Raw genomic sequence first — 14,993 nt, 5'->3', positions numbered from 1 at the left:
AATAACTATTTGTTAAGGCAATCATCTCTACATTAGATGAAAATCACCTTTGTATTCCATATGTGTATTTGATTCCTTTTGTCTCTGTGTAATGGAACTTCCCAGGTGGCTCAGCCAGTAAAAAATCTGCCTGCAATGCAGGAGACCTGGGTTTGTTTCCTGGGTGGATAAGATCCTTTGGAGAGGGGAATGGCAACCCACTCCAGTATTCTTGCCTGGAGATTTCCATGGACAGAGGAACATGATGGGTTACAGTCCGTGGGGTCTCAAAGAGTCAGCTTTGAGGGAGACTAAGTGGCTGAGAGACTAAGCACATGCACACACACACACACACAGGCCTTTGTGTAAGAAGAAATGATAACTTATTTAGATACTACTTCCTCTCAATATTTTAAAAGATTTTCTCTTATTTAATTTTATTCCCAAGATTTTGGTAATCTATAAGTGAATTAGTGGCTTTTGCAAGCCAAAGTCTTGGCTTTCTTGCCAACTAAAAATGAATAAAATATACGGAGACAGAATTTGGAGGAAATAGAAAGGTGGCTTTAATTCTCAGCTGGCAGAGGAGGGAACACAGCAGGCTAATGCCTCAAGAACTGTGCCTCTCTCCCTGAGGAGTCTAGGTGATGTAGGAGACAGAAGGGCCCCAGGTTAGATGTTTACAACCAGCTTCCTATTTATATGTCCTGAGACAAGAGATAGGTGACCTCCAATTGAGGAATTTACAACTAGCGTCCTGTTTGCCCTAAAATGGAAGTAACAACAGAAACAGCATAAATGGGCAGTCTTTCTCTCTTGTAAACATCTCAGGGAAATAATCATGGCAAGGACAAAGGGAGGCAAAACTCTGTCTGAGTAAAGGATTAAGGGATTTCTGTTCCTCCCTCTTTGGGGGACAAGGGAGACACTACACATGCTCAGAAGGGCTCCTTGTGGGTCAAAACTCAAGGGATAATTCCAGACCATAATGAGTCTTGCTCCTCCCAGAAGCCTTAACTTCAAAATCTATCTTGGCTGCGGGGTGTGTGAGCATCCCAGGGGAGGACCCAGGGTAGGTCAGGTGTGGAAAAAGAAAGCAGGCAATTGGCCTGAAGGAAAATGAAGACCCAGAATAATTGGCCTATATAAGTGATTAATCATCTCACTAGTGGGGAATGCCCACACTCTTTCTCTCTGGGTGTGCATCTCTGCCTTGCTTCTACCTCAACTAAACAAACCATTACTCTATATGCTTTCCCACTTGTTGTTCTGTGTCTCTAATAATAAACTTTGTACCTGCATTTATGGTTTCTGCCTCTGTGATAAACACACTTTTCAGTGGGAGCAAAAATCCAGAGAAAAGCAGCTTCTAGCCTATAGCCCTTGCTGGTTTGGCGGTGAGAAATGAAAATGTCTCCTGCCATATCAAGAAACAAGACATGTCACAGCCATCAGTGATTTCTGGCCTCCAAATGTGAATGTGAGCTCCCTAAGCTATGATCCAGCAGATGCTGCCACCTGCAAGTTGATTGCTGAGGAGCTGGGGGAATGCAAGAGGCAAGGTGAGCAAGGAAACAGGGTTGGCCCCAGATAGCTGAGATGCATATGAAAGGAATGAATTCAGTGAGCCCAGAGGCTTGCATCTTCTCATACATAGAATATAAATTCCTTGACTTGATATCTGATCTTTGATGTTCAGACTGCCTGCTCCGTTTGTTGCAAACTTGTATATAGCCTGACATCCCCTCCTGCCTCCTTGGAGCAGTTTTCTCAGAGCTACTGAGATTCTATCTCCCTGGCTCTGAGTCCTTAACATTCCCACCAAATGAAATAACTCTCTACTTTCAGGCTGTGATTATATTTTTTAGTAGACAGTAACTAGGATTCCTGGTTCTCATCCGGGCTACCCAGGTTCAATTCCTGGGCAGGGAATTTAGATCTTGCTTCATGCCACTGCTCACTGCTCCCTCACTGAGATCATAGAGGCTTATACAAGATGAAGGCTCACAGTCAGGGGTTGGTGATGAGGAACAAATGTGCAAGGATCTTGTCTTCTTCCTCTTATATTGTTTCAAAAACAGTCATAGGCTGGCATCAGTAACCTAGTAATTGAGTCTGGCAGTCAGGGGACTCTGTGACTTTCTTCCTGATATGTAGAAAGAACTAAAAGGGGGAGAGTGCTATAAAGGTAAGCACCAGGTAAAGGATGTATTTAGCATAGAGTCAAAGGATAATCAGGGCTAGAGTTAGGGTTAGACAGGAAAGCCTGTGGTGCTGCTGTCCATGTGGTGGCATGAGTATGACATGACTTAGCCACTGAACAACAACAACAGCAAAAAAGGATAATAGGTGCAAAATGTAGCTCCTGCAGACTTTGGGGGCAGAAAAGCAAACTCAGTTAAAGACTACAGATTAGGAACACTTGAAGTAAAAACTGGGAATGTTCAGGCCTGCTCAGTGTTATCTGTGTCTCCCTCATTCTCAGGAAAGGGACAGGAAAAACTCACTCCTCTTTTTTCCTATTTCACTGCAACATGACCCACACTGATATTAAATTATAATTAAAATATATATGTATATATATATATATATATATATATACACACACACATGTATGTATAAATATATAGAGATTGGTTTTGGATGTCTATCAGTTTTGTTTCATATAGTCTTTTAAAATTGAATTTCATAAGTGCTGAAAGTACATAATGTTGATACGGGGACTCTGTGTCTTGAAGTTTCAGCAGTAGCAGGAAGGCCATCTCATTTTTCTACATCTTCTGATGCCATCTCTCCTCTCTCACCCTCCTGCTCATGTCCCTTATTAGAGTGGCTTCCTTTTCTGGACTGAACCATCTTACATGAGGACTTTCCAGGCCCTTGCACTGACTCTTCCCTTGCCAGGCACACACTTTCCCAGTTATGCTCATGTCACTGGCTCTCTCCTCCTTGAAATCTGTTCAAATATCACCTTGTTTGAAGTTTCTTCCTGAACATGTATTTAAAAATAGCATCTTTATTTGACTGTCTCTATTACATCTGCTTTATCTTCGTAGCATCAATAACCATTGGACACACTTTATATTGTTTTTTATTTGCTTCTCTTCTCCATAACTGGAATTTGGAATTTTTGTTTTTCAGAACAGTGCATTTATTGCATGTACAGTGCCTGGTCTTTGTCTCAATTCAAGACAAATTCCTCAAATACGTGAAAGAATTTCTCATTAAAAACTTGAATACATGACATCTTGAGGAAAAACTTGCTAATTAGAGATGGCACAGGGAAATCCCTAAAAAGATTCAAATCCATGAACAAAATACTGAAATTAACTTCTTCATGGCAAAAGATACATGGTCCCATTTAAAAAATGTGAATAATGCCAGTTTGTATGAAAACAGTCATGATATTTACCACTTTCCTGGTAATCATACCCACCATGAGACAGTAAGGAACCAAACAGCAAGTTCAGAATTTCTTCTTATGGGATTTTCAGAGTCACCTGAACTGCAGCCCCTCATATTTGGGCTTTTTCTCTCCATGTACCTGATCACTATATTTGGAAACCTGCTCATCATCCTGGCCGTCAGCTCAGACCCCCACCTGCACACCCCCATGTACTTCTTCCTCTCCAACCTGTCCTTTGTAGACATCTGCTTCACCTCCACCACCATCCCAAAGATGTTGAAGAACATTTGGGCACAGAGTAAAGTTATAACCTATGAAGGCTGTATTATCCAGATGCAATTTTTTGCACTCTTTATAGGATTGGACGTCTGCCTCCTGACTGTGATGGCCTATGACCGCTTTGTGGCCATCTGCCACCCCCTGCACTACACGGTCATCATGAGCCCTCGGATCTGTGGACTGATGGTGCTGGTGTCCTGGATCATCAGTGTCCTGAATTCCTTGTTAGAAAGCTTAATGATGTTTAGACTGTCCTTCTGTACAGTCTTAGAAATTCCCCATTTTTTCTGTGAACTCAATCAGATGATCCAACTTGCCTGTTCTGACACTTTTCTCAATAATTTGGAGATGTATTTTAAAACTGTGTTCCTGGCTGGTGGTTCCCTTATATGTATCATTTACTCGTACTCTAAGATAGTTTCCTCCATACATAGAATCTCATCTGCTCAGGGGAAGTATAAGGCATTTTCCAGCTGTGCATCGCACCTTTTAGTTGTCTCGGTATTTTATTGTACAGGCTTAGGTGTTTACCTTAGCTTGGCTGGTACTCGCAGCTCACACTCAAGTGCAACAGCCTCGGTGATGTACACTGTGGTCACACCCATGCTGAACCCCTTCATCTACAGTCTGAGGAATAAAGACTTAAAGAAGGGTCTGCAAAAACTCTTTGGAAAGGTAATTTTAAAAGGTCCTATTGTCATAGATCTTAAGAAGTACCTGTAGTAGCAGAGCTCAAACATTGAGCCCAGTGTTGCCATTGTTTGGTCAGATTGTGGAAAGAGAAGATGCCTCTTCTATTTTTCTTGAAATTTTTATTTTGATTTCAACTTTGTACAATTTATGTAACTCACTTTTATGCTTTGTGATGTCTGATATCCTATATTTGTCCCTTTTAAGTTTCCTATTTTCCCATGTTTCCAGTTTTGGATATAAAACATTGGAAATTCCCATTTATATCAAGGGACCACATGATCTCTTAAGAATAATTTCTCCTCAGATGAAATAGTAAGGCTAGAGTGAGCATTGTTTTCTTTTGCTTGACTAAAAGAAGAGTTATGAATTATTCAACCCCTCTGGGGGAAGATCCCTACTTTTGGCATTCACAACTATTAATAAGTTTATAAAAGAGGAAAACTGATAACGTAGTTATAATTTTTCACAACATCATTCTGTGCATATGCCTGTCCTAATTACTCTTCTTGATAATACAAATTTTAAATTACTCGTTGTTATCACTGATCATAGGATCTTGTTCTAATTATTAGGATCTTGTTCTGATATACAGCTGGTGTCCACTGTGTCTTCCATCACTACTGGCAAATACTGATAATATACTACATGTTTCCAAGTTAAATCTACACTGAAAGACAAATATGAAAAAATAGATTGATATAATATGACCCTAGACTTCACTTTAGTTAAGACAAAGCAAAATATGAAATCATGCATTTATCACTATACTAAATCTATATTTTCAGGTGATTCATAGATTCACTAAAATATGGACTATGAGTATCTGTTTGAAAGGTACATTCTTTAAGTTGAAGGACTTGTGGGATATATATATATATATATATATATATATATATATATATATATATATTATTCCTGATTAGAAATTTCTAGTGCTATCAGTAATTATTATTCTTTCCATTTCTCTTAATAAAATATCTCCATCTATTCATAATTTTGTCAGGCCTCTATGGGGGCAGAGAATGAACAGTATCAATAATATCCATTAAGTATTATCCTCATTATTAAAGGATGACACAGAAAACTCAGATTCTCTTCAGTATGTGATTTGTGGACACAGGTGTTGTGCAAACATCCATGTCCTTCCAACCTCGCCATGGGGCATCAAAGGGACCTCACTGGAGTCCCTTTTTCAAAGAGCTATATGAAACAAACTTGAACAACTGAGTGATTATGAATGTTATCTTCAACTTCAGAACAAGGTCCTAGAATACATAGAATCAGTTTATTATTATTGCTCTCAGTTTCATCCAGTTTGATTATTTCATCATTTACTTATTGCTGCATACAAACTTGCCTAAAATAAAATTGTTTAATATAGTATCTCTCTTTTCAAATGAGATGGAACAGTGTGAAGTTGTTCTGATCTCTGCAGGGCTTCTCATGAGTCTGTAGTCGGCATGAACCTCTACCTTGTATTTCAAAGGCTCATCCACGATGTTGTGTGTGGTTGTACTGCTCTTCTGTCTTGAAGAATTTGTCACTGAACAACTTTCATATGTGGAGGTTAAGCTTCTAATTTGCAAGGGGAAATAAATTTATTAAATGTGAATTACCTTAATTTTACTATCTTAATACACACATGTGAAACCTTAATTTCTGCCTGTTAGAAGAGATATCTCCCATTCCAGTCAGCTGTGACTCAGCTATATTTGCTCCAGATCCTACCTTGGCATGGACATTACATTTTTAAAATTCTAATAAATTTATTAAAGCAAAAGTACAAGCAGTAAACTGTACTCATTTACAGTGTACCAGTTGAAGAATTTAGAAAGTCATTTAACAGTTTACAGTATGTACTGCCTGCTTCCATTTTTACACAACTTGAGAAGGTGTATGATAATTTTATTGTTTTGTTATGTATTTTTTAGAAATGCAATTCCTCAGCCCCCCTTTCCTTACTTCCAAAGGTAATATGAAAAAAATTATCATAATTTGTAAAGAAGAATGCTGTGAGAAAATCTGAAACTATAAAAGTACTTGTGTAGTCAAAACGGAGAAGGCAATGGCACCCCACTCCAGTACTCTTGCCTGGCAAATCCCATGGATGGAGGAGCCTGGTAGGCTGCAGTCCATGGGGTCACTAAGAGTCGGACATGACTGAGTTACTTCACTTTCACTTTTCACTTACACATCCAAAATTATGAAGTATGTACATGTGTGTATTATTTATGTATTTATTCTTTTAATTAAGCACACTTGTTAGGGATAGAGTAGGATAATTAAATAGTTTAGAAATATCACTAGAGGGTTAAAGATAGGGGATTTTAAGGGAGTTTTGGAAATATTGTAAGCTAATGACCACTCAAGAAAAGATTTTAATAACCAAGCAAAAATATCCATATGTAGTTAAAGAATAAGACAACGGGTTTAAGATCTACATATTGTTACAGAAAGTCAAAAAGATAATGGTTCTTGAAGAGTAGCATTTCTGCATGAAGCCAAGACAGGAGTATAGATGAACAGGGAAAGAAATAAGGTGAAAGGAGACATTATAATGAAATTTGAAATTAATAACCATATTTTAGTATATGTCATCACTCTTTTGCTAATATATTATTTCAACAACACCTTGACAGTACTGGTTAGACCATATAGGGTCAAAGTGAGGCAGGACATAGATGGGCTTCAGGTTAAATATTTACAACTGGCCTCCTGTTTACATTTCCTGAGACAAGAGATAGGTGGGCTCCAGTTTAAGGCATTTACAATTGGCCTCGTTTGACCTCTGAAATGGAAGTAACAACAGAAACAGGGTAAATAGGGTAAACAGCCAGTCTTCACCTCTTGTAAACATCTTAATGTATAGACATGGCCAGGACAAAGCAAAGGATTAAGGGATCTCACTCCCCCCTCCCCCTCTCCCCACCCCTGCTTTTAGGAGAAGGGAGACCCTGCACATGCTCAGAAAGTTTATTTGGAGGTCAAAACTCAGGGGATAATGCCAGGCCATTAAGAGTCTTGCTCCTCCCAGAAGCCTTCACTTTGAGATCCATCTTGGCTGAGGGATGCAGGTGCATCCAAGGGAGAGTCCCAGGGTAGGTCAGGTGTGGAAAAAGAAGCCAAATAATTGGCTGAAGGTAAACCATGACCAGAAAGAACTGACCCGTGTAAATCACTTAATTGTCACTTTACTATGCTCCTCCTCACTGGGGGGACACCCACCCCCTTTCTCTCCAGCTGTGCATCTCTGCCTTGCTTCTGTCTTAACTACAAAAGCATTTCTCTATGTGCTCCTCCACTTGTTGTTGAGCTATGTCTCTAATTATAAACTTGTACCTGCATTTACAGGTGAAGTTCTAGAAGTCAGAAGCCAGAGCTCATTTATTGAGCCAAATACAGGATGTCTGGGAAATCTGGGATCCATGTGGACATTCCAGGGAAGAAGGTCTTGCCTTCCTAGATTACTTTCTAGGGGCACCTTCATTCCTTGTCTCATGGTCCTTCCTCATCTTCAAAGCCAGCAGTGTAACATCCTCAAATCTCTGACTCCAATTTTTCTTCCTCTTTCCTCCACATTCAGAAGTCCATTGTAATGACTTTATACAAACCCAGGTAATTCATGGGGCTTCCTAAGCGGCTCAGTGGGAAAGAATCAACCTGCCAATGCAGGAGTTGCAGGTTCAGTCCCCATGTTGGGAAGATCCCTTGCTGGAGGAAATGGCAATCCACTCCAGTATTCTTGCCTGGAAAATCCCATGGACAGAGGAGCCCAGTGGGCTACCATCCATTGGGTGGCAGAGTCGGACATGATGGAGCACACACACCTTTCTGTTGGTCAGCAGTTTGGCATGTAACTCTCTTCAGGGTCTCTGTTCAGTCAGAGGCCTATTACAGTCTCTGAAACCTGAACAAGAATACTTCTATTAGCTTCTGCAACAATTTGCCTTTATGTATGTATATTAAAAGTTATTAGGATTAGGATGTGGACATATTTTTGAGACATTTATTTTGCCTGTTATTACAAAGTATTTTCTTGATGTATGTGATTTGATACAATTCAAGAGCAAACTCTGGGAGATAGTGAAGGACAGGGAATCCTGGCATGCTGCAGCTCATGGGGTGGCAAAGAGTTGGACATGACTTAGGGACTGAATAAACAACAAGAATCCTTATATGAAGAATCAAAAACAGATTTCATTACAACCTCTGCAGTGAGTAAAACCTTTTGCTTTCAAAATTACGTACAAAAGTGGATTTTCTTTTGGTACAGAACACCTAAACTTACCTATGACTTACACACAGTTATAGCCTTGTTACTCAAAGTGTGACCCACAGACCAGGACCTGCAGCATCACACCTCCTGGTAGCTGTTAAAAATGCCAGGCCCTTGGGCCCACTGAACACCTACTTAGCTGGAATTTATAGTTGAATTAGAATCCTCAGTGACGTGTATGCACAGTACACTTGGAGCTGTGTATGTGTGCTAGTCACTCAGTTGTGTTCAACTCTTTGAGACTTCATGGACTGTAGCCCTCCAGACTCCTCTGTCCAGATTTCCCAGGCAAGAATTCTAGAGTGGGTTACCATTTCCTTCTCCAGGGGATCTCCTGACTCAGGGATCGAATCCACATACCCTGCATTGATAGACAGGTTCTTAACCACTGAGCCACCTGGGAAGCTAGAAACTTGGAGCAGTGCTGGTTTAAAGTGTGTTTATAACATTATAGCTGTTAACAGTTTTGCAGGACAATTTTCTGTGTTGAGTCCTGGGTATTGTGGGTGTTTAGCAGCATCTTCTTTGACACTGCCACATATCTCCAGGATCAAAACCCAGTTCTCTGACTGGGAACTGTAAACCAGAGTTAGAGAACTGGAAACATCCTGATAAAATTCCAGTCAAGACTCCATCCCAAAACAGGTTTGTAATTTTTAGCAGAATGTGAAATTCCTCTGAACCTCATTCCTGAAATGGAGGATGGAGTTATAGTAATACTACCTCACAGAAGAAGCTTCTCTAAAAATTAAATCTGATAATCTCTGTAATCTGTTGAGGTAGGTTATGGTGTTTGGCAGTATCTAAATATATCTCACAACTTACAAACCTTTTTAAATCAAGGGCTAATTGTTAGCTCTTAACTTCAGATGTAATATGGAATTCCTAAAGGTTTTAGCAAAAGTGTCAGGAAGCCATGGAGTGAACTGCCCAATGTTTAACATTAAAGGAACACACTTGTCCCTCTCAGAAAGGGTAAAAAAGCTTTTCTAAGGATTTCATGAGCTAAGTCCCCACCATAGGTCAATGCTTTATTGAACCAAGGGACCTAGTCAAGTTACCTGAGTCTCACAGGCTAGAGAAAACTTAAGCTCGGGATTGGGATAAAGTGCTGGGAGATTTAGATAGCTGGAGGACAAGAGAGTTAATAGAGAAATATTAATACAAATTTAGTTTTACTGGCTTTATTACCTGGTGTCCTGAGAACAGACTATCAATAGGGAAAAACATCCTTTCTGTCCAGACCAACTCCCTCAGGAATTTCATGTGCTTACAGGTCATTGTATTAATAACTAGAGGGGAATATACATAATGAGAACTGTGAATATCTCCTCTGCTGTATCCCTGAACTTGTACAACCTGGGCATGGACGAGACAAGTTGTTGCTTTTAGAGTCCAAAGTCTGGTGAAGGACTAATGCTTGGCCCTTTCCTGCTGACTTGTCTGGGGACAGAGCTTCAGTCTCCATCACCAACCATCCAGGAAGGGTTTCAGACTTCCACACGAGGTCTTTCCTCTCAACGTTCCCATGCAGGTGAGTTCAAAAGCCCAAAACACACTGCAGAAGAATGACAAATAGAATGAAACCCAAGAACATTTACCTGAGAAAATGTTTATCTCAGTGTATCCCAGAGACCATTGTGGTTGTTTTCTTTTCTTTTTTTTTTTTTTAATTTAATTTTATTTTTTAACTTTACAATATTGTATTGGTTTTGTCATATATCACATTGTATACATGTGTTCCCCATCCTGAACCCTCCTCCCTCCTCCCTCCCCATACCATCCCTCTGGGTCGTCCCAGTGCACCAGCCCCAAGCATCCAGTATCGTGCATTGAACCTGGACTGGTGACTCAATTCATATATGATATTATACATGTTTCAATGCCATTCTCCCAAAATCATCCCACCCTCTCCCTCTCCCACAGAGTCCAAAAGACTGTTCTATACATCAGTGTCTCTTTTGCTGTCTCGTATACAGGGTTACTGTTACCATCTTTCTAAATTCCATATATATGTGTTAGTATACTGTATTGGTGTTTTTCTTTCTGGCTTACTTCACTCTGTATAATAGGCTCCAGTTTCATCCACCTCATCAGAACTGATTCAAATGTATTTTTTTAATGGCTGAGTAATATTCCATTGTGTATATGTATTGTAGCTTTCTTATCCATTCATCTGCTGATGGACATCTAGGTTGCTTCCATGTCCTGGCTATTATAAACAGTGCTGCAATGAACATTGGGGACCACGTGTCTCTTTCAATTCTGGTTTCCTCAGTGTGTATGCCCAGCAGTGGGATTGGTACTAGGAAAACTGGTCAACCACTTGTAAAAGAATGAAACCAAAACACTAACACCATACACAAAAATAAACTCAAAATGGATTAAAGATCTAAACATAAGACCAGAAACTATAAAACTCCTAGAGGAGAACATAGGCAAAACACTCTCTGACATACATCACAGCAGGATCCTCTATGACCCACCTCCCACAATATTGGAAATAAAAGCAAAAATAAACAAATGGGACCTAATTAAACTTAAAAGCTTCTGCACAACAAAAGAAACTATAAGCAAGGTGAAAAGACAGCCTTCAGAATGGGAGAAAATAATAGCAAATGAAGCAACTGACAAACAACTAATCTCAAAAATATACAAGCAACTCCTGCAGCTCAATTACAGAAAAATAAATGACCCAATCAAAAAATGGGCCGAAGAACTAAATAGACATTTCTCCAAAGAAGACATACAGATGGCTAACAAATACATGAAAAGATGCTCAACATCACTCATTATCAGAGAAATGCAAATCAAGACCACTATGAGGTACCATTACACACCAGTCAGAATGGCTGCGATCCAAAAGTCTACAAGCAATAGATGCTGGAGAGGGTGTGGAGAAAAGGGAACCCTCTTACACTGTTGGTGGGAATGCAAACTAGTACAGCTGCTATGGAGAACAGTGTGGAGTTTCCTTAAAAAACTGGAAATGTGGTTGTTTTCTTGCTTGATTAAAATATCAATGTATTTTAATGATGCTAAAAAGAGTAGTGAACATAGAATTCAGGAAGACGATGCTATGTGATGTCCATTAAGTATTAAGAATGGAAGCCCCATTAGAAAATGGGGGAGACACATAAATTCCTTCCAGTAAGAGTAGAATGTTTGCCCAAATATCTTAATTACCTGGAATAGAGAGTTAGGGTATTAGTTGGAGGGCTATAAAATAAAGTGAAAGCATTTCTTTTTAACTTTTAAAATGGAGCATATTCCCATAATGTTTCTGTAATGGTGAGAACATTTCACGCCAAGAAGTGCTTGCAAATATATCTTTGCAACAGCAGGCGTGAGAGACATTTTTCACATTATTTTCTGTGAAAAAAAAAAAAAGAAAAGAAAAAATTAAGAAGTGTAAAGGGGGGATACAGATGTGCTTACCTTGAAACTATCTCATTATCTGAGAGGATGAATATGTATGTGGATTGATTAGTCATTTACTTTATTTCAAATTATCTGTGTGAATTTTTTGCTTTAGTATAGGCAGATAGGAGAATTTTTCTGTTGTTACTTTCAATCTTTCAAACAACGAATTGTTATGGTTTTTTTTTTTTGTTTTTGTTTTTTTTCTTTACCCCCATAGACTGGCTATTTGCTATTTAGCTGTTTTATGTATGTATAAGGGCTGGACAAAGAAGTCTGGCGTCCTGCAGTCCATGGGGTCACAATGAGTTGGACACGACTGAGCAACTGAACTGAACTGAACTGAATTGAAGGGGGCTTCCCAGGTGGTGCTAATGGTAAAGAACACACCTGCCATTGGAGGAGACATAAGAGATGCTGGTTTGATCCCTGGGTTGGGAAGATCCCCTGAAGGAGGGCATGGCAACCCACTCCAGTATTCTTGCCTGGGGAATTCCTTGAACAGAGGAGCCTGGTGGGCTACTGTCCCATAGGGTCACAAAGAGTCGAGCACAACTCAAGCAACTTAGCACACATGCATGCCTGTATGTGTAGGTAGAGATGTATTTGAGAGAAATTGTGAGTGTATATAGTTTTCATGTGACCAATATGTCAATCAAGCTCATGCGCTCCCTCCATTGCTTTTTCATTTTTTTAATTTTTCTGAAAGAAATGAGTTCTCAGGTTAGAATTCTTCATTCTAAATGAATTTATTCTAAATAAAATGGCAGTGAAGTAACTACATCTTTAGTGCTAATAAATCACTCTATTTAATTTCTCCAAGTCTTTATATTGCTGTTTTCCTTTGCTTTCTTTTGTTTTGCTTTCCATTATTTGTGTGTGTGTGTGTGTGTGTGTGTGATTAGATCTGTTTCTGAAAGTTGCATCAAACCTGGCCTTCATGTGGAAGGCATGCTTCATTACCATTTAACTAAAGATCACTTGTGTCTTCCTAAAACAAATAAAAATCCACACATATTCATATAAGAGGAAATAACTCAGGCAATGCATTCTACTACATTTAAAAATTCATTCTGTTATATTCTTTTTTTCTATCCCCAAGTCTTGGCAATTTAATTTTGTATTGGTGACCCATGTTGATGTTGTTAAATCATTACTATTTCATATTTCTATATAATTTTCTTTAGATTTTAACCCAATTTTGTTACATACAGTTGTTTTGAAACCACTTGACATAGACTAACTTCATTCCCACTGACATTTTGTCCCATAAATTCTTAACTTATTGTAAAACTTATCTTTGTATACTATCTACATATACATGCCAATACACTTTTATACAAAGCATGAATAGGACCCTTTGCACATCAAAATTGCTCCTCATGTCTTAGTGCAATCATTTTCCCTATCTTTTTTCCTTCTTAATAATTTCTCATAGACTTGCCTCCAATTACGACTCTAATGATTTATTATTTATATGACTGTATCATGGGCTTCCCAGGTGGTTCAGTGGGTAAAGAATCTACCTGTAATGCATGAGCCACAGGAGACACAGGAAATGTGAATTTGGTCCCTGGGTTGGGCAGGTCTCCTGGATGAGGGCATAGAATCAACTCCAGTATTCTTGCCTGGAGAATCCCATGGATGGAGGATCCTGGTGGGTTATTGTCCACGGATCGCAAAGAGTCGGACACAACGAGCATATATACACACATGCATAACCTGTCATTGTGTGCCTGTGCTACTCTCCCTTTGATGGTCCTTCATGTCCTTTAAAATTAAACTGCTAGAATATCAGTGATACAGAAATACAAGATAGTGAAAGTCAAACTCTCACTGTAACTGTGGTTGTCACACATGGAGGGCTCAGAAGTGGTTAGAAATATTGCAAAGTACCCTACAATGCACAGGACAGATCCCACCATAATGATCTGGATCAGATTGTCAATTGTGCCAGAGCTGGAGAATCCTGAGTTAAAGTGTATCCGTATTTTGAATAGTTAGAGCTGTCTTCAGATTTTCCACTAAAATACTGTCATCTTTACTACCAGTTCCAAAGTTCTTTGCCCACGTTTTTCCCAAGATGATGGTATATAAGAGCTTCCTTGTTGTCTTCTTAAACTATATATGGAGTTAGAGCAAATATATATTTAATATATATAAATATATTATACATAACATATTTAATATTATATAATACATATAATCAAAATGGTGACCAAGTATATATATATATTTGATTTGCCTATTACTGTTATATACTCATATGCCTATTTTCCTACACTAAACAGACACTCAAGTAATTTTTACAAATTATTTTTTCAAATGACTTTTTATAATTAGCTTTTTTATTTTTAAATAATAGTGGACATACAGGACATTACAGAAAAATTCAGAAATGTCCGATGAGCTCTTCACCCAATTTCTCCCATTATCTTAAATACCATAATATCAAAACCAGGAATTGACACTGGCACCATCCACAGATGCTCTCACATCTTAGATATTTCAGATAGTAAAATTTCTCCAGTTTTATGTGTTTGTGTGTGACAATTGAGGCATATTTTTGGCCATAACTTTTTAAAAATTTTATTTAGTTGTACATTTCTATAGTCTCACTTCTGAGCATCTTGCCTATTTATGATGATTTTACACACCCATAGATTTTTATATGTAGATTTCAAGATATTAATCAAAAATGTTTTGTTTACATTTGCACTGGGGCTATAATTGTACTAATATTTTATTAATATTAGATGTTGGGGGCAAAACTTCATTTTTTGCTAGATAGTTATGCCAGCTATTACCAACAATTTTATCCTTCCAAACAAATTTAAGGAGTTGTTCAGGTATATTAAAAGTTGATATAAAATGAGAAATAAGTCCTGATCCATTCAACAACAATAAACGAGCATGTACTACTTGACAAAACATTCTATA

At 38.5% G+C, this 14,993-nt stretch overlaps 1 protein-coding gene across 1 annotated transcript; it reads left to right on the top strand.

Annotated features, from left to right (window-relative positions):
- Positions 1 to 3,316: 3,316 nt before the first annotated feature.
- OR7A281 (olfactory receptor family 7 subfamily A member 281) lies at positions 3,317 to 4,387 on the top strand. The gene has a single exon (XM_024995307.1). It carries the CDS (start codon positions 3,317 to 3,319, stop codon positions 4,385 to 4,387), a length of 1,071 nt encoding a protein of 356 aa, XP_024851075.1.
- The last annotated feature ends 10,606 nt before the right edge of the window (positions 4,388 to 14,993 follow it).

This window comes from Bos taurus, chromosome 7 (assembly GCF_002263795.3).
Source record: "Bos taurus isolate L1 Dominette 01449 registration number 42190680 breed Hereford chromosome 7, ARS-UCD2.0, whole genome shotgun sequence".
Taxonomy (NCBI): domain Eukaryota; kingdom Metazoa; phylum Chordata; class Mammalia; order Artiodactyla; family Bovidae; genus Bos; species Bos taurus.
The sequence above is the reverse complement of the archived record's forward strand: the minus strand, read 5'-3'. Positions and strand labels throughout refer to the sequence as shown.